General features: G+C 31.0%; 3 protein-coding genes across 4 annotated transcripts; all 3 read left to right on the top strand.

Moving 5' to 3' along the window:
* Positions 1–1,013: 1,013 nt before the first annotated feature.
* LOC100813719 (transcription factor bHLH146) lies at positions 1,014–6,251 on the top strand. Of its 2 annotated transcripts, XM_041011380.1 has the most exons (2): positions 1,014–2,343; positions 5,996–6,251. In XM_041011380.1, exons 1-2 carry the CDS (start codon positions 1,756–1,758, stop codon positions 6,056–6,058), a joined length of 651 nt encoding a protein of 216 aa, XP_040867314.1. In that variant the 5' UTR covers positions 1,014–1,755; the 3' UTR covers positions 6,059–6,251. The 2 variants fall into 2 exon arrangements, with proteins under 2 accessions (XP_040867314.1, XP_003549358.1); XM_003549310.5 differs by lacking the exon at positions 5,996–6,251 and having other exon boundaries at positions 1,014–2,478.
* LOC100809961 (uncharacterized) lies at positions 6,110–7,448 on the top strand. Its single transcript, NM_001254587.2, is given in 3 exon segments — positions 6,110–6,250; positions 6,385–6,558; positions 7,126–7,448. Coding segments are annotated over 3 exon segments (531 nt in total). The 5' UTR covers positions 6,110–6,122; the 3' UTR covers positions 7,355–7,448.
* An 8,344-nt stretch (positions 7,449–15,792) lies between these two features.
* Positions 15,793–19,121, top strand: LOC100500633 (uncharacterized). Its single transcript, XM_003549300.5, has 3 exons — positions 15,793–16,302; positions 17,580–17,803; positions 18,286–19,121. Exons 2-3 carry the CDS (start codon positions 17,582–17,584, stop codon positions 18,868–18,870), a joined length of 807 nt encoding a protein of 268 aa, XP_003549348.1. The 5' UTR covers positions 15,793–16,302; positions 17,580–17,581; the 3' UTR covers positions 18,871–19,121.
* The last annotated feature ends 837 nt before the right edge of the window (positions 19,122–19,958 follow it).

Genomic DNA, 19,958 nt, shown 5'->3' with positions numbered 1-19,958 from the left:
CTTATAATTTCTTTCCTAGCACGGCTAATTGCATGCTTGCTTTTGAACTTTGGCCCTACCCAACAAAAAAACACACACTCCGTTATGTCATTCCATACCTCACTGTTTCTGCCTCAGGTGTAGGATGTATCTATATTACCAGTAAGTAGTAACAATTATTAGCTACGAGAATCGGAAGCGTACCTTACACTAATAATCTGATGAGTTTCTCAGACTCTTCACATGCACACTTGTCCCACAAACTTCAAAGGGTGGTTGGCATTTAGTTTTACTTTAGACTTGGAATCTATCTAGTATGGTATAGGATCCTCTGAAAGCATAAAGGAAAAATTCCGAATTAGCTTTCCTCTTCATCTTCTTATTCTCCTTCTTCTTCTAGCTTCCACCTTTTCTCATCTTTAATTTAATATATAGTATTTTTTTTAATCGTTTTAGTTTCCTCTTAGCTAGGAATGAACAATATATATTTAAATGGGGTAGGATATTCTATAGTAGGACGAGTGATTATATATATATATATATATACACACACACATTAGTATATAAGCAAGAAGGTCAAGGATTAATATTTTTATCAAGTTATCAAGCTTCCTGAGTACGAACCTTTTTGTTTTCGCTTTTTCTAATGACACTACATTAATTTTGGCTTTATTATTTACATGAGACACCAAGTTTTATCACTTTGCTTTATAATATAATCATCACGTACATGGAACTATTCTCACATGTTATATTATCATGAGAATAACTAATTAAATTTAACCACACAATTAAAATTAAAATTGAATAAAATAAAATGTTGTGCAAGTAGCATTTGTATACATACAAATATTGTACAATGATTTTTTTTTTAATTTGTAAGAATTAAAGACAGATTTCAGGGTTTAATATATTGAGGGAAATTCCCTTAATATATTATTATTGGTGTAACACATGAGATGACAAGAGAACAATTGATTCTTCCTAGAAGTGCTTGCATAGGAGTAGTAGGAGAGGATGAGCTGGTTGATTTGAAATGAGGGGAAAACGGGTTTTGTAGGGGAGACCCTGGCTGGAGGAGCAAAGGGAAAAGAGTACCAGTTAAAGAGGTGGAGTCATGTGACGGCATTTATAGTGGGGTTTTCGTGTCTTTGTTTTCTAGTGCACATGGAGAGACTCCGTTCTGTGCAAAGCAAGAAACATGTGAGTCCATGTGCCATTCTAAATAAGTAGACCACTCCCAACATTTTGCACACAAATCCTTCACTCTCTCGCTTTCTTTCATTCCTCTTGTTCATTTCTGTGCTAGCTAGCTACCTTGCTTCTCCCTTTATTCTTGCTTCCTCTAGTAATCATAATTCAATTTCCTTAATATCACTCCAATTATTTATTTTGTAGCCTTTCCCCATATATCAAGTTACCGATCCAATAGCTAGCTTCATCAACTTGTTTCAATTGTTCATTTTACCTTCATTCAGCTCTAGCACATATATATAGCTGACAAGAAAGCAGCTTTCTTTTGTATCTCTGGTTTACTTTCACCATATGTCCTATTATTATTTCTTTAATTTTCTTGTCTTTGCCCCTTTGTCCTTCAACTTCTTCCACTAACACCAACCATCTTTCTTGTTCATCCTCTTCTCTCTAATCTCTTTTGCTAGTTACATTTTCTTCTTTCTTTAGAGAACAAAAAAGGTTTTTCAATTCTGATTTTGTCGCCCTCAATTCTCTCTCTCTCGGTTGCAGCATTGTTGTCCAAATTCATTCCTTGATCAAATGGAAGGGCAAGTAGCTAAACGCAGACGTGTATACTCCGTGGAACCGAACCAAATAGTGCAATCTATATTTACTAGGAATTATTTGAATCATTTGGTTCCAGCGTTGGTGAAGATAAAGGAAAAGAGTTCTGTGGAAGAAGATAGAAGGCATTGTGATGATATTAACAATGCTGTCAAGTATGAAGTGGACATGGCAATGGTGTTGTCAGCACAAGGATTTGCATGGAGTAACGGCCTTAAAGATAAGCTTCAAAGCGATGACGTTCATGTCAATGCAGCTAAAAGCACTAGCTTTCTTGAAAATGATGAGGCTGGTGAAGGTTCATCATCAAAGAATGCTTATGACAAAAATGAAGTTGTACTCCCAATGGAATATTTCTCTTCAAACCCTAGCTCAAAGTCTAAGTGCAAGGACATGTCAGAAATGAAAAGGGATTTAGCCAGAGAAGATGATGATAAGGAGGATGAGGACATCAGCAACCAGTGGAAGAAGCTGAGAAGGTTGATACCCGGAGGAGAAGAGATGTGTGATGATGAACAAATGGTTTCAGAGCTAGAGAGTTACATAAGCTGTTTGCAAATGCAGGTGAACGCTCTTCAGTTTCTGTGCCACACACGCGTTAGTTAATTTCTATGTCTTGCATTTCCACAATTAATTGAGCCATAAACTATGTTAAATTCAAGATAAATTAGTTATTGAAGAAGCTATATGGTATATTCATTTTTCTGCTCTTGTTTTTTGAATGTGGTACGGTTTTTCATATATTTTTCAAACTGTTCAAGGGAACAAAAAAGGCTTGGATATAATTACCAAAGGTTCTTTCTCAAATATTATTATATATCTCCAAAGCAATGAAAGATATTTTAGTTTATAAATGAAGATGGATGGAAATGCAGTTTGGTTAATTCGAGTGTTTTCTTTACTATAGTAATTCGACGGTCGTTTAGTTGTCAGTTAATTAAACTAATGGCAGATAACTTGTTCATCATATTTCATTTGTGCGTTAGATATATATAGTTAACTAAAAAAAGGTATTGAGGAGAAATAGGGTGGGTCGGATGATATATAAATATAAGAGAGAAGAGAAAATAAAATAAAAATCATGGATTTGCTAATAAAATTAATATTTATCGATAAAAAGAAAAACTAGTAAAATGTATTGCATTGAGTGAACTTGTGATTTGTTTTCCCACTACCACCCAACTGAACACTTGCTTTGGCCATGTTTACGCATTCTACGAAGTGTCCTTTTAGGACCAGCAAAGTCATGCATCACTAATACCTTTGCCAGCAGGTAAAAAATGATGATACAACCTGGCTTACTTTTTCATGAGCTGCTTCAAATGATCAACATTTTCTGAAGATCCTTATAAAGGAACAAACACAGATCATTAAATACTCAAGTACCAGACAAAATTTTCCATAACGAGCCCGAGGGGATACACTTTTGGATTTTGGGTTAACGTTTTTACAAGGTAGACATTTTTAAGTTTTAACCCAAGGGTAAGGGAATCACATATTCGCCCCCACTTAATTTATTACCACTAACATTTTGAATTTCAAACTAGTTGAATAGAAAAGCATCTTTTCAACCAGCAAAAACCAAAATAGTTATAATTCAACATATAAATCACAAATGTAATAGTTTTTGTTTTCCCCTCCTTTTTCCAACAAAAAAAAATGCTATAATGGAAAGACATGAATTTTACCCAACAAGGTCTTGTTTGATTGTAAGTTCTATTAGTTACATTCATGGTCATGAAACTCTAGTTAATTCGTTAATTTTTATAAGTTTAGAAATCTATTTATCCTCTCTGAGTTAACTCGTATATAAATTTTTTTTTTAGTAAATTCTAGGTAAACTTTATAAATTCTAAATAAACTCGGTAAACTCTCGAGTTTACCTCCTAGTCAACGAGCCAGTAAGTTGAAAAAATTAGATTAAAATGTATGTCATTTTTAATTATTTTATGTCTGTTTAGTGCTCAACATACCTTTATTTAGTGTGTTGTTTCGAATAAAAAAATTCTCATATCTAATAACATTAAACCTTCGATGAGAATGATTTAAGTATTATGAAATTTATGATTTACTATTTTGTTTTATTATATTGTTGAAATGTTTAATTAATATGTTATTTGTAGATATTTTATTATTATTTTTATATGAAGTGGACTCTTACGAATTTATGAGTTGAGTTCATGAATCAAGTCTATGAAAATCTTACGAATTTATGTAAACTCTCAAGTTTGATAATCTGATTTGTGTCTTTTTCACCAATTACATTATGTAAATAATATGATAGATGAAAAAAAATAGTCATACAAAAAATATAGAGAGAGAGAGAGAGAGAAATTCATGCAAATAAGAAAGAAGAAAAAAAAATATGAGATAAAAAATTGAGCTCATAGAAAGATAAAAAAAAAGCTTAAATGTAATTCTATTTCAATTTCCCATATTTTGTTTAATTTGTAATTTTAATTCTTTCATTTTAAAATTAAGATATTTGGTTATCTTATTTTAAAAATTATGCAAAATTTTAGTCCTTTAATTTCAAAATAAAAACATTTAATTCTCTTTTTTTTAAAAAAATACAATTTGATTAAATTTCCAATTTTCCTATGTTTAATTTCTTTTTTTTTTGTTTAATTAAACCTTAAACCTATCGTATTCATTTAAAGTACTATCAAGAAATAAATTAGTTGATTACAAAGTAAGAAACAAAACTAGGTCAAATTAAATATTAAACAAAATTGTGGGATCAAAATTGTTTGTATTTTGAAATAAGGGATCAAAATTGGGAATTTTTTAAAATGAGATGAACAAATGTCTCATTTTTAAAATAAAAAATTAAAATTTAGAATTGAACAAAAATAAATAAACTAAAATTACATTTAAGCAAAAAATATAATTTTTTTAACCATAAGAATTAAACACACAGAATTTATAACATTTATACACATTATTTAACTAATTGAACTAGATAAGTTGATAAGAAAGAGAGTAATGTATAAATTATTGTAATTTTGTAATTGAACTTAATAATAATTTATACGCCTTCTATTTTAAAAATTAAATTTATAAATGTATTAATTCCCGAATGAAAGATAACGTATCGAAGAATGCGGACTAAATTATTGATAGTGGCATGAATCCTTGAGCTAAGAAACTTTTGTGTTACCCAATCATGTGATGGATACGATATATATCTAAGCTCCAATCACAATATTTTGATTTTTGAGGTTTATTCGCCATAGATTGCGACTATCCATCACTTTTCACGATCAAGTACCTCATCCTCATCTTTTTTCCTGCTGTACAGGAGATATCAGCATCATCATTTCACGCTCCATAGTTTTAAGGTCAAAATCGATCCATGTGTTGCTGACACAGAGATTATGGGCTAAGGGAATAACATTGTCCAAAATGAAGTAAGCAGTAAGCCCATCACATAATCGATAAAGATCAATTTTAAAAGGCCAGGCATCAATCAAAATTAATTTGGTTCACCAAAATAAAATGACATAATTAAGATATAATAATGACGGAAAATGTTAAGAATAAATAACCAAATCCTCATTGAATTTAATTTTTCCACTACATTTGCAGTATCCCCGTAAATACTCTGGGGGTATAAATGTGCGTTTGGATTAAAATTGAAAAAATGAAGTTTGATTTAACTTAACTTTATAATTAAACTTAAATTTTATTAAAACTAAATTTATTAATTAATGTAACTTGAGCTCTTTATGTTTAAGTGAAAGCCACATTCAACTCAATTGAAAAAATGTTTTTCAAAACTTTTTAGGTTCCACTAAGATTTTATTTTCCACAAAAATTAACCACTGACAAAATTGATATATATTCTACATGTTATTTAAATTTATACAATTCAAGGTACAGTGCATCTAATTTCTTACTATTTTCTGTGTGTATTAGAGTATGGTGTTTTGAGGGTCAAGTTTCTTAACTTTTCTTAAATTAAAAAATATTAATCGCGATTCTCTGAAATTATTATGTATTTTTAGTGACAGGCCTGTCCTGATATATTTTTTTTTTTTGATAAACGTCTTGATTTAAACTTTAACATGATCGATCATTATTTCATTTTTCTTATAAATGAATATTTCAATGTAGAAAAACTACAGTTTGATTAATTATCGCTGAAGAAACCAAGATTAAATTAACTTAACAATGATATGTATAAAAATTCTAAAATAATTTTCATTTGTAACAGTTATATATGTTGAATAATACTCGGCGTGGCATATGGAGAACCACGAAAAAGGATGAGCGTTGATATATGAAAGTAAAAGATGAGAAGAGAGGTTGGTCGGAGAACATAATCTTTGTCGATTCCAGAAATGTGTAGCACTAGCATTAGCATAGCTTCCTCACACCAAAGCTTTCTCACCAACGCCCTTATTCCACCAAAGTTCAGGACCACCAGGATTAGTATTGTTTCTTGCAGTTCCCCACAACAATCTCCAAGGTATCAATACTCTTTATCTGCTCTCTCTCTCTCTCTCTCTCTCTTGTTTTTTTTAATGTTTGAATTGCAAACAAACAATGAATTAATTAATTTCATGACTTTGCTGATCGATGTGTATGTTGTATTCTTACCAGGAAGAAGAATAATGAGAACAAGTTGGCAAAGTTAGCAATGGTTGCAGTTGCTGTTGGGGTGCTAACACTTGGGTCAGTTCATGATGCATCAGCTGCCAAGACTGGTGGTAGAATTGGTGGCCAGGCCTTCAAGTCAGCAGCTCCACGCTCCGCACCAAGAATCAACAATTCCAGGTAAGGATCAATTAATAAATGCTCTTATATATGTTAATTGACTTTACTTGTGCTTCATCTTTCACCCTGTGTTTTTACTTTATTATCATATCCCTATAACTTAGCCTGAAATTATTAATTGTCATTCAAAAAGAAAAACAGTACGTGAGATAGATATCACATAATCATACACGATGCACATGCGCTGTTAATTCTTTGGTGTTTAGATTATGGAACTGTACCCGCGGGTTCCCCTCCTTTTTACCTTGTATTGTATATGTACAAATTGTACTAGTAGTAGATTAAGGTCTTGTTTGGATAAACTTCTCCAACATTAATATCATTTGAGGGCTTCCACATAAAAATACAAAAAAAGTCTATTGTTCTGCTAAAAGTAGATAGAATTTATTCTATTTAACTATGGCTGATATGTGATATTCGTACCCTGGAGTATCCCCAGAGATCATGCATATCAAAAGAAATGAAATATCTTTTATAATTGGATGGATCATATGAACATATAACATATATATCAACTGATTTAATTAACTTGGGAATCTTGTTTCTGAATTTTATGACAATTAACAGGACCAACATCTATATCAATCCTCGAGTGGCACCTCCGCTTGTTGGTGGCTATGGCTATGGTTATGGTGGCTGGGGATGGTCTCCATTTTCATTCTTTGCACCAGGTCCCAGTGTAGCTGTAGGCGTTGGAGGTGGATTTGACACTATTCTTCTGTTTATGTTTCTTGGTGTTGCTGCTGCAGTTGTGAGGAGATTCTTTGGGTCAAGAAATGAAGATGATGACTACTAGCAGCATAAAAGGCTTTTTAAAGAGAGTGTTATTTTGATGTATAGAAGAATGGAAGAGTGACCAATTAATTACTTTGATGTATTTTGAGATATTATACTTGAAAACCAAAGCAATCATGTGCTTTCTAATGCACTGATTTACAATTTACATGCTTGTTATACAGGATGTAATGAAACAATAGACATACATTGTACTTGTTCAGGGAAGTTCCCAATATTTACACTAATTTAAAAACAATCAAGAAAAGCATATGGTTTTAGAAATTCAAATTCACAGCATTTTAAGGTCGGGACATTGGAAAAAAGTTAAATAGATGAGTCAGACAATGCTTTGTCATTAGTCATTACTACTATAATTATCCCAATTATTGATTAGCAACAACTAGAACAATTAAGTTTAAATATAAAATGCTGTAGTCTTTTTGTTGCAGCCTTTTTTTTAGGTACAAATGCTCTAGTCTCTTATGCATTGTTAAGGTATTCATAGTCATATTTCCAATAACTTTCAGCTGTGGGTTGCAGAGCATAACATGTAGTATATATCACTTGTAAATACGTGTTGAATGCTTAGACATTTTGAAAAGGCCACGCCTATTATACTACCTATTATAAATTTGACGCATAAAGGTAGTTGTAAATTTCTGATTTAACTAAACTATTTCATAAATAACTAGTTAAAAACAAAAAGGCCTAAGAAATTATAGAAGCAAAATTACCAAACACATGGATCAAATAACATGAGATTATTTCAGTTTAGTCAGTAGTAATTTTGAGTTTCTGCTCTAAATATGTAGTTATATTAAATACTCAGAATTGGAATTTTACTTCCCATAATTATTTATCTGATTCTATTTATAGTAGAAAATACATTATAGACGCAAACGAGGGCTTATTGATGTGTTGAGGCATTGGGCTGAGCGGTTGAGCTTTGATGGTATTAGGCCCATGACAACTTCTTTGGGCCATTTCCCTCGACTTATTCTGCTGTTGCTTTCGTGTTGCTATACAAACCATGCCGGTCATTATGAATTTTTGATGAAATATAAGATATACTATAATGCATGAATTATTATGAAACTGAATCTCTGTGAGCACAGTGTACTAAAAACAAAAAAAAAGATAGTAATAATAATTGTGCATGACGTAATTAAAGTCCAATAGTTAAAATGACAGTTGAAGTGATAAATACTGAATGTTAGTACATACTACTCCTACTATTTCTTACGGTGTCTTTTAAAGAAGTTATTTATATTTTATTTTAATTTTTCTTACAACATAAAATTTTATAAATATTTAAAACAATTTATAAAAGGATATGGCTATAGACTATAAGTTGTATTCATCATATTACAATAAGTTATAAGTTTTCCATGATACTAATATATAAATTTTAATAATATAAACGTGAAATTAGAAGTTGTTATTGAATAGACTCTTAAGAGGGCAAGAGTTGGCGGTGGCGTGGATGTGGAGCACTGAGCCATTCCCTCACGCATTGGGGTGGTTTGCCACAACAACTAACCAACCAAGTGAGTCATGATTTACATCAAAATCAAATTCTCTGAAGCACAATTACTGACCTACCCTCCACTCTTTATTCTACTTTCTCACTTCTCATCTCACATTTCCAATTTGGGACTGTTTCACGCTGTCTTTTTAAAATAAATTAAATAATAATATTTTTAATTAAAATATACTTTTAAAAAAGTTAAAGTAATTAGATAAGCTTTTGAAAAAAAAAACAAATTCTATCATAAAAAATTTTAATTTTTTTTATCTAAATGTGTACACATGTGCACTGGATAATCTAAGGGAAGAAGACTTCTAGCTGATATCTTTTTGACCGAGGAAATGCAATCCTATCCTATGCGACCAAAAGAAAATCTTTTCCCTCCTTTTCGACTTTATTTTCTAGGTCGTTCCTTTTCATCTAAACTAAATTAAAAACAAATATAGCACATAGTTTTTTTTCTTCCTAATATTGTAGGAAGAATAAACAGTATTTTTATTGGCAGGGCATATGAGTAGAAATAAAAATTTCTAACATAATTAGACATATTAAAATAGAGATAGTTTAATAATTTTGGCAGCAATCATTGAGGGGATTAAAATACGTACTAAGGATGACAAAAAAATAATAATCAATAAGCACCAGAATAACGTGGGAACGAGGATACTATTGATAATGAAGAGAGGGCATTGGGTCCATAGAAGAGATAAGCCTTCATCATAAATTGGGAAGATTCCTTTTGATCTTTAAATATCCATTTCATGTTTTATTTTTATCTTATTGGTCGGGAAGTCTTATACACACACAATTAATGCTGAGAATCTGATACATTGAATGTGCCAACTGAATTGGATGCGATCTTTTCTTTGCCTCCTCAGTTTTTGAGAAAGAATAATTCTAAAACTTTTTTTCCTACACAGTATTTTTCTATTAATTTTTTACTTGCTAATGTTTTGTGTTTCTAATCTACTATTGAATTTATTTATTTATTATTTAATATTTTTATAAAACATATATAAAGATATAATAATATCACTCTTTTGAAAACCATGTTTTATTTTTATCGATTTTATTAACATCAGTTTTATATGGATTAATTTTAGAGATTTTTTTTTACAATGTTAAGGTTAAAATCTAAGATCTTATGTAAACAAACTAAACCCTTCATCACTAGGTCATTCCTAATGGATTATGAGTTAATTGATTTATTTTAGAGTTTGTTCATTAGAATTTTTTATTATTAAAAGTTACATAAAAAACATTAGAAATAAAAATAAATTAATACAAACATTTTTTAATCCTTTAATCAACATTTTAAAATTATTTGTTAGCATTTTCTATAATGTTAAATATATAAATAAAACTAGTAAAAAAAATCAATAAATAAAATATCTATTACATTAAAATCTAAAATTGTGATGCATATTTTTTTATAATAAAAACATAATTTACAATATCTTAAAATTGGGTTAATGTTGATACTGTTATTTATTTATTTATTTATAAGGTTTTGCTATGTAGAAAAAGAAAGGACAACCATTAAAGAGTTAAAAGGAAAACAAAATTGAAATTATTTATATATAATTTTAATTTATTTTTTAATAAAAACTTTAATTTATTAATATTTAAACTTAAATGTTTTAATATTCTTGAAAAAGTGACGGGATTATTTTTTTCATATTTAGATTTAATAGAAAAGAATAAAATATTATTTTGAGAATGAAATATTACTACTAGTGCTAATTTATAAATAAGTGAGAATAAAACTTTCTTATCACCTTTATAAGTAGGAATAAAACTTTCCTGTGATAATTGAGTGTAAAATTACTAAACTTTTTAACGATTTGAAACGGTAAATATATTTTTAGCAGATCAGACATGTTTGAATTTGTTAGATTTTAAGCAAATTTATGTGTGAGGTTTGATTGAACAAATTTTGGGAATATAATTAACACCTGTGTTCTAAACCAACTTTGCAACATACTTTATATAAAAGAGACAAAATTTTATCCTTACAATTATTTTTTTATAATTATTGAAAATATAGACTAATCATAATAATTAAATAAAAATCGAAATGACATAATTTCTTAAAACATAATTTAAATTTTAAGTTTTTTTTGTTTTAATTATTTTTATGTATTATTTAAATTAAAATATAGTCAATAAATTAATATATGTTTTATTTAAAATTATAAATAAATAGATTTTTTTTGTTAAAAAAAGGTGAGACAAGTTCTCCTTGAGTTTGTATGAACAACAAGCAGATTGAGTTTAATTTTAACGTCATCTCTTATAAATCCTATCCCAAGTGTCTTACTTTTGACGGAGTAAGAATAAAAAAAAGTCATAAAAGCATAACAAATCTTAATAATTAAATCATAAATAAATAATTTAAAGATGCACGTCACTTTATTTTATTAATTTTTGGTATAGATGGACAATATCTTTTTTTTTTTTTAATTAGTAGTAGTAAAACAATAAGGATTGTAGCAATAAAAGGGATCAAACTCAAGTCTTGTAGCAATAAATGTCGCATGTCTTTATTTAACCACTATTATATGAGATTAAATGATTAATAAAGTAGTCATGATGCTTATCGGATTCATCAATATGAAGCAATGAGCTCCTTTGGCCTTAATCAATTAATGAAAAGGAAATCAGGCTTTAACCTAACATACTTGAAGGAAAAAGTTCAATCTAGAGTCAATTGCTTCCTAAATCAGCAAACTAAAGGCCTATTAGTGAAGCCCCCCCTGGAACAATAACTAATCAACAACTGATCCCAAAACAGATTAAATCACAAAGTAACCATTAGATTCTCTCCAATCGATGGAACTTAGAAACAACATGATAAGAGTACTAAGAACCAATTTGCATGGTTGGGTGACTTACAAGTGTCACCACCGTACCTGTTGGGCCCCATATATCACACAACACTTTCTGGCCATACCTTATCACAAGCTATGTGTGTGAATGTGACATTCTTATGAATCTATGGATCATGACGTACGGCACTTAATGTGCAGTCATTTGTTGAAACTCAAGTAACTAATTTGAAGTGACCAATTATATTTAAGCTTGGTTTTTTAAACTATGGGGCCCACCTAATGCAGCCATCCTGAGAATGAAAATATGCTCGAGATTGAGATCCTATTAAAGATTATTATCTTGGGATAATGTGCACCTTTAGCTAGATTAGTTAATTAATGTAATTCTTTTAACCATGTTTTTCTGTAGACTTGAGACATTAAATTAAATTTATGCATGCATATAGGGATGGGGGACAAATACAAGGCAGACAAGGACCCGCCTCTCGGTACCATAATGGCCCAATAGTTAAGTGTTATTTATATATAGAAATTGACAAGACTTAAAGGTATTCAGAATCAATACAGATAGAAGCCAAGAAAAGAAAAATAAGAGAACAAAACAGCAATTTGGTGATGAGAAGGCTTGTGCAACAAGAGACTGTACATTTATTTGGATTTATCTTGAGAAAGGAATCTATTACGGGTTTGTATATGATCATGATTGATGAGATAACTATTTTTTTAATAAATAAAAGAAGTGTGAGTACAATTATTATTAACTAGCAATATTGTTGAGAGTTGTTATACTCCATATAGTAGAAATAAATGTGTTTGATCCTCAGTAGCTGTCCTGTCTCAACATTCAACAATATATCTACTAGTGTCACATTTACATCCAATTATTATAAAAGGTTAAAAAATACTTTGATGCATCTTGCATCTCATAATGGTCAATATATATAATTCTGACATTGGTCAATGAATTGCTACAATAAAGTAAGTGGCACTTGCGGGGAGAATCCAAATCCAGAATTGAAGTGAAAATAAAAAGACATGTGGATAAGTGGAGTGGTGGGTCTACATTTTTTACGACTTGTGCCTTGGTGGGGCTACAACGCGTGCTTTTTCCTCTGATCCAATTTGAAGAACCTAGCTATTGCAAGTTGAAATTAATCTAGGACTCTCTTCTTTAATCATGCATTGATCCAGTATGAGTTTATCTTCTAACACCAAAACCGGGGGTTTACTTGGAAGTTGGTAAAATAAAGGGGGAAAAGATGCTTTAGGTTTATTTATGGGTAGGTCAGGTGTTATTCAACGAAAACGTCATGTGTTGTGTGACATGATTTTCTGAATTTCTGACCCCAAAAAAATGAAAAAAGAAAACATAAGATCAAACCAAGCAACCAATAGCCTGTTTGTATACGCAGGGAATCGAAGGAAACTAGGTTTTTATTTAGTTATTTATTTTTAATACATCTCTCATACTATTATTTTTAATAAAAACTATTGTTAATTTCTTAATCAATGTTTAAGACACTGATAAGTAATATCTCTGATTTGAGATATCCAGGAGACCTTCCTTTTTTTTTTACTTCGAGTCATGCTCTAATGATTTGGATAGAAGTATGGTACTTGATAGAACATTATGGCAAAAGTTGATCCATGTAGCCGACCCCACCTAGTAGGATAAGGCGTTGTTGTTGTTGTACTTCGAGTCATGCTCTGAGTGTGACTCAAAAAGTTATCACATATGTTCATTATTTAAATATAAAATTAATGTATATAATTATTTTCATTTTTTATATATTTAAAAATACAAATTAAAGGAAATAATTTTTTTTATTGTTGTATATGTTGACGTTGACAAAATATTTTTCCAAAACAAATCCGTTTAGGTCAAGCTGGATATAAAACTCATCTTTGATTCTGACAACTTTGATGTCCACCACCAGTTGGTGTCTAGTACGCAGATCTTTCTCTCTTGGTGTACAGAGAATAATATAAATAACGGGTAATTTTAATAGAAAACGGACAATATAATAATATAGTTAGGTAACAATGTAACATCTCCAAGAAAATCAATCAATAGTTAGAAAAAATTCAAATATCATATCTATAAAAGATAAAATCATATAAAAATATATATATAAACAAGAAACAATTCTAGTTTCTTTATTATTGAGTTAAGTTTAAACTCACATTATAAAAATCTAAAATGATATTAAAACATATCCAATATTATCCAAAAAAAAGCCATCCATCATTGTTATTCAAATCCTATTTAATTCAAGCCACACCTTATCATGCGTGTTCTTTATTTATTTTCCTAACCAATTTTAGCATTTATGGCTACACTAATTAAAACTAGAGAGAATCAATTCAGACATAAACTTAACAAGTAAGAGACAAAGACAGGCATGCCCACACATACGTATACGATGAAAGGATATTTTAAGTAGGAAAATCTATGCATTGCTTAATAATGTTCAGAATAATGATTTAGACAAATATATACGTGTGTGGTTCTGATATTTTCGGATCAGAATTTTGAAGGCTAGGTAGGAAGCTTTTAAAGTTTAAGTGTGTATATGGTATTTCTTGCCCAACAGCTTTTAGGGGGAAAGTGATGGGTCATACATCTCTTCTCTCGCTCTTAATTTCCTATGTTTGGTTTTAATTATTACTGACAGATTATTAATAAAATTTTCTTCTGTTCACTTTTGACGATCAGATTAGATCATTCGTTAATATTTATTAATAACACGAACACTAGCTAAAAGAATTAAAAAGTGACAATAAATACAGAGAGTTATTAGATACTGTTAAAATTGATATTTTAAAATTATATGATTACTTGATCTAATAATAAATATATACAGGGTTGTTAGATATGGTAGTATATAGTTCTTTTTGTCAAAAGACCCATGTGTTTTAACAAGAAATTAATAACTAATTAATCTTTAAATTGTAGGACAACTACAGAAGAGGGACATCCATTGAATGCATTATTACACCACTTTCTGTTTTACAATACATTATGCATCGTTTTTCAAGATATTATACAATATAGTTATGACCAGACACATAAAAGTTATCAATAACTTTTCAATTTTCAACCAGTCTATTATTTCTTGCTTTATTCTTTAAGAGGGAGGAGGGAAAACAAAATGAGTGAAATTCACTTAAGCTTTTATATGTATTATAGAAAATAAAAACCGCTTTTTCCAAAAGAGCGAGCTGGATCTGAATTGCTTCTAGTTATCAAAAACTGAGCTTTTACATATGGATCTGGCTCGAAATATAGAAAGGTAATTTTTCCTTCTCTTTATTTTCCCGGACTTTGATATTTAGAAAATTTCATTAAACTTTGGTTAATTTGACCCAAGTTGGAGAGTTTATTAAGGGAAAAAAACTCACCTATTTTTGCCACCCAGAGAAATCATACTTGAAGAGAATTAAACATCTTACCACTTGGACAAATAACCAGTCCAGACTAAAAACAATGTTGAGAATTTTTCCCAGGCAGAGAAGAAATATATGCATAATATTGCTAGATCTTCCCAATTGAATTGTGTAAACAAAAAAAATAAAATCTGTTCAATAGAATTAGAATTTACGATTATTTGTATTGCCCTTCAATGTATAGGCATATAATTTCAAATCCTTATTACCAAAAAAAAATAAAATATAATTTCAATTCCCAAGCCTATGAAATTAATTTGCTGCTGCCAAAAGAAAATTCATCATAAGTAACCCAACAACACCTGCCGAAATTGGTTTCAGCTGAAATCCCTAACACAACAGATGATTGTTCAGCATGTACGGAAAGAATAATCAAATCACAATAGTTGAATTTTCAAAAATCAAGGAAGTTTGAAGAGAGAGAAATTCTGGTGGCATAGTAAAGAAGCACTAACTTACATTGCTCATGCATATCTTGATTAAGTCCCTGTGCAAGACCTTGTCTGGAATATCTTGTTCACTGGCCTACATTGGCTCATGTTGAGTGTCATTTGTTTTTATTATTATACATCTTTGTGGTCCCCTCTCTTCTATATATCCTTTCCCACGCTACGTTAAAGCAACAATATAATATATCAACTACAGTAAATATTATAGAAATACAAAATATACCATATTCTAATGTGAATATGTATACTTCTCTCTCTTTCTCTTTCTAAATATCACATAGTCACTCATACAGAAACAGACACATTGCTACTCCAGCTTTTCTCTTGCCTCCTACCTTCACAGCCTGTCAAGCCTGAATTATTAAACTCATGATTACAGTTTTAAATTTGAGCTGGTTATTGCTTTGTTGTTTCTTTGTAAAGGGTTGAATGGTTCTCATCATGTGCCAAGAGATCATTTGCTGCTGTCAATGAGCTTTCTCCATCCTGATTCTCCAGGTGGTGTGGTGCACTCTTTGGATTGATCCGTCATTTTTTCCTTGTCAAGGAGACTCATGAGATGAGACAATTAATTTTCCCTTTGTAATGTTGGAATTGGTATTATTATTTGTAAGGCCTCATTTATATATGGGTATAAATGCTGGCATGAGGGAACAAGATGTTCAATGACCTTCATCACAGAAAGCTGCTATTTTGCCACTTCTTATTACAGGTATTAATTACACAACACCCCCATAAATATGTTTCCACTAACTTCAATTAGGCACCAAATTGATCCTAATGAGTTTAGTTTTATTTTTCTTGATGTGTGGTCTCCAAATATGGTTTGAGAAGGTGTTTTGTTGCAGTTCTGAAATTCAATGAGAATTTATTTCATATCGTTGAAGGTCTTTTTTTTTTTTTTTTAATTGTTAGTTTTATTAATTGTCATGGAAGTGATGATACCAATTATCCATCCATGGTGATACATCAAAAGTTTCAAGAATAACATAAAAAGAAAAATAAGTTGACTTGCACATGTCCTTCCTGGGCATGTAAACTCCTAGTGTCTGTGTGATGATGCGTGTGATCTTAGAATTTTATTGAATTCTTTCTAGTCCCTATTTAATTACTTTAGGTTCACTGTATATAAAGTTTGGTTGTTCTATTTAGAATTAGAATAGCTAAAAAAAGAGGGTAGCTTTATAAGAAACAAGGATAAGTGGACACTCTTGTGATGGGAGTAGGGGATGAAGACCACTGTTATGAGGCTATAATATATGGCTAGTGCTGCTTTCATCATACAATCACAGACCCACATATTAGTTGGTTCCACTGTAGCCTTGTTCATGTTACACGCTTCATCAGTGTCCCAGCAATGTTTGATTGCACGTTTGAACATTTCAATGCATAATTCTCTTCCCTTGGTCCTCTCTATCTCTCTCTCTCCACTTTTGGTTACTAAAGTGAGAGCCCCTATTTTGACAAATTATCTCACAACGTAAACTAGAATCTTTCTTTCCTATATATTGCCCGCATCTGTGCACCAAAAAGGGCAGTGACAGAATCTTGCAGGATAATGTCAGCTTATCATGACTGACTGATCCTGCTGAATTTTCATTTCAATTTTCTTGCCATGTGTCAGGTATGGTTACCTACAAATTTGGGTTTCAACAAGTGCAAAATTTCTGAGTTTACAGTTCTGTCAATCTTTTGTTCTTTAGATATTAAATTAAATGAATATCCTCCAACCTTGGCCTAATTCAATTTTGTCCCCACCTTCACATTTTAGCTAGAGAGATCATAACTGCATTTGTTAGCCTTAAAAAACAGAGAAAGGAACAACACATGTTTTATTCATTATTACTTCTCTCAAGGACTTGCTCAATAATAAAGAAAATTTCTAGTAGTTGACTTGAGGCATTACCATACACCAACAAGTTGTGATTTGATAGCTAGAAAAAAAAAATCTGAAAAAAATAAGCCTTTTTCTTTTTTTCTTTTTGTCAGGCATGGGAACCAAAATTGAATATTCCATAAATCTTCTAGCAACCTTAGTAGACAGCAACAACTTAGCAGTGGGTGGAGTGGATGTCTGGGAGCATTTTCAGAACAAGCATCAAAGGACTGGAATCAATAAATTGCAAGGTCCCATGGATAGGATGCTTGACAGAAACAATGTAGAATCCATCAAAAAGACAATGCAGATGCAAGAGGACATCTTCAAACACCAGGTATCCTCAACATGTGGTATGATTGAACTTTTCATCTTAATAATACAAAGAAATATCCATGTTACCATAAATGTTGCATTACTTGAAAACCATAGCATATGGTCAATCAAGTGTATTAGGCTTGAATTCATGAGCATTACAGATTGAAGGAGGAGCTTTCCATTTCTGTGGCCTTTCTTTATCTTTATCTTTGGAGGCTGTCGCACTCCATTTTGTGTGAAAAATGAAAATACAAATCATAATGCTTTGAAACTGAATATAATGATATAAAAATCAACGTATGATGATGAAGTCCTTCCATGACATCTTATCCAAGGCCGAATTTTCTTCACTCTATGAACTTCATTAATTATTTATTATCATTCCAAGCAGTCACCACATGCGAAATATTAGTGTCAACCCTGTTAAAGGGACATGATGTTCAGGAACAAAATTTTATTATCTTTAAAAAGTTAGCAATTATGAGAATTTGGAATTTGCAGGTAAGAGAACTACACCGTGTATACACTGTGCAAAAGATGCTGATGGATGATCTCAAAAACGAAATTAGACAACAGAAAATTTGGAACCACACGAATGACATAAATGTAAGCCATCCACATTCCATTAAACAGCAACATCAAACAACACAGATTTCACACCAGCCTGATTTCCACGTTCAGAATTTGAGAGGAGGAAGAGGTTTTGATCTTGAAAGGTCTGCTGCTGAGGAAGACATTTTTACCCAAGTGCGTGGCTTCGATGAAGGTGAGGCAGGGCCTAGCTCCCACACTGCACTTCAGAGTTGTAAAACAAGTACTAGTGGATATGATGAAGAAATGGAAGTGGATTTGACACTAAGTATAGGAGTTAGCCAAGTTAAGAAGAACTCTCACTTACCACAATTAGCATGCTCAAACTCAACCAATAATGGAGAAACCAGAAAGCTGAATTCACCTGCCTCCTTCAAATCAGATAGAACAGGAGAATGCAGTGACCCCACAACCCCAATGAGTAGCTCCACTGTGACATTTACTCAGCAAAGAAAGGGGACACATTGGCTTTCTCAAGGTCTAAAGCTTAAATAGCACTATAATAGCTTGATTGTATCCTTTCAACTCTACATGGACCACCGAATTTGTATGGTTCATGCATTCAGATTCCTAGATTACTTTCTACTTTATCCCAATAATAATAAATGAATAGCTTATACACCCACTTTTGAGTGCCTTCTCTGTGTATATATATAGTATCTAATTTGCAGTGCTTCTAAAACTATTTTTCGTTTCCAACATGTTCTTTTCTAACCTGATAATGTTATTGTAAATGTTGAACTTTATACTACTGGATGCCTTGAGTATTTAAGTATACAAGAAAGTCTATTCTCAAAAGATTACTAAACTCAAAAAAGGATACAATTCTTATTTTGTAAATGATACGTATCGTCAACAAATAGGCTAGGAGCATCACATGGCAACGTCTCATAATAAATGGCTATGATTCTGTCACTTGCAAACAGAACAGTCACCATATGCAGGTGGATTCATGATTTTGTCTTCTCAGAAGTTGTATCTTCTGAAGGATAGTGTGATTCTTATGTCTGTCAGTTCTAAATTCTCTTAATAGTGGTTTGAGCTAAGTATTAAACATACAATTTTTTATTTTGTATATGGATAAGTAGTATGTGCCAAAAAAATCTCAAAATTTATTGTCGTAGAAATATAACACAACTAGATGGTGAAACTTTTTGTTAGAAATTCAAGAGTAAGTTTCGCATGATGATATAAGTTTCACACAAAGAAAATAAAGAGAAGAATTTATAAGTGAAATGAAACAGAACTTAACAGTTTTAAGGTTTTAAGTTGGGACATGAGGTCAAATCCATTTTTGGGAAGATTGAGTCACTCTTTGAACTGGCCGTATAGAAATTATTGGAAATTCAAGAATAAGGCTGGGAATTCAATTTTATAAGTAAAAATTATTAAAAATTTAAGCGTTAATTCCAATTAAATCTGTGAGCAAATAAGTTTAATTTATTTGACGCAGGGTCTAAGATCCAACGTTTTGATTTCTCTACAACAGTGTTCAACCAATCAAAATGATCTAGTTTTTTTTAGTTTTAATTAGAACAATAAAGGACCTCTCATTTTTTAGAGTATCTTTTTTAAACAGCAAA

The sequence above is a fragment of the Glycine max genome, chromosome 17 (assembly GCF_000004515.6).
Source record: "Glycine max cultivar Williams 82 chromosome 17, Glycine_max_v4.0, whole genome shotgun sequence".
Taxonomy (NCBI): Eukaryota; Viridiplantae; Streptophyta; class Magnoliopsida; order Fabales; family Fabaceae; genus Glycine; species Glycine max.
This window is presented reverse-complemented; position numbering and strand designations above follow the sequence as displayed.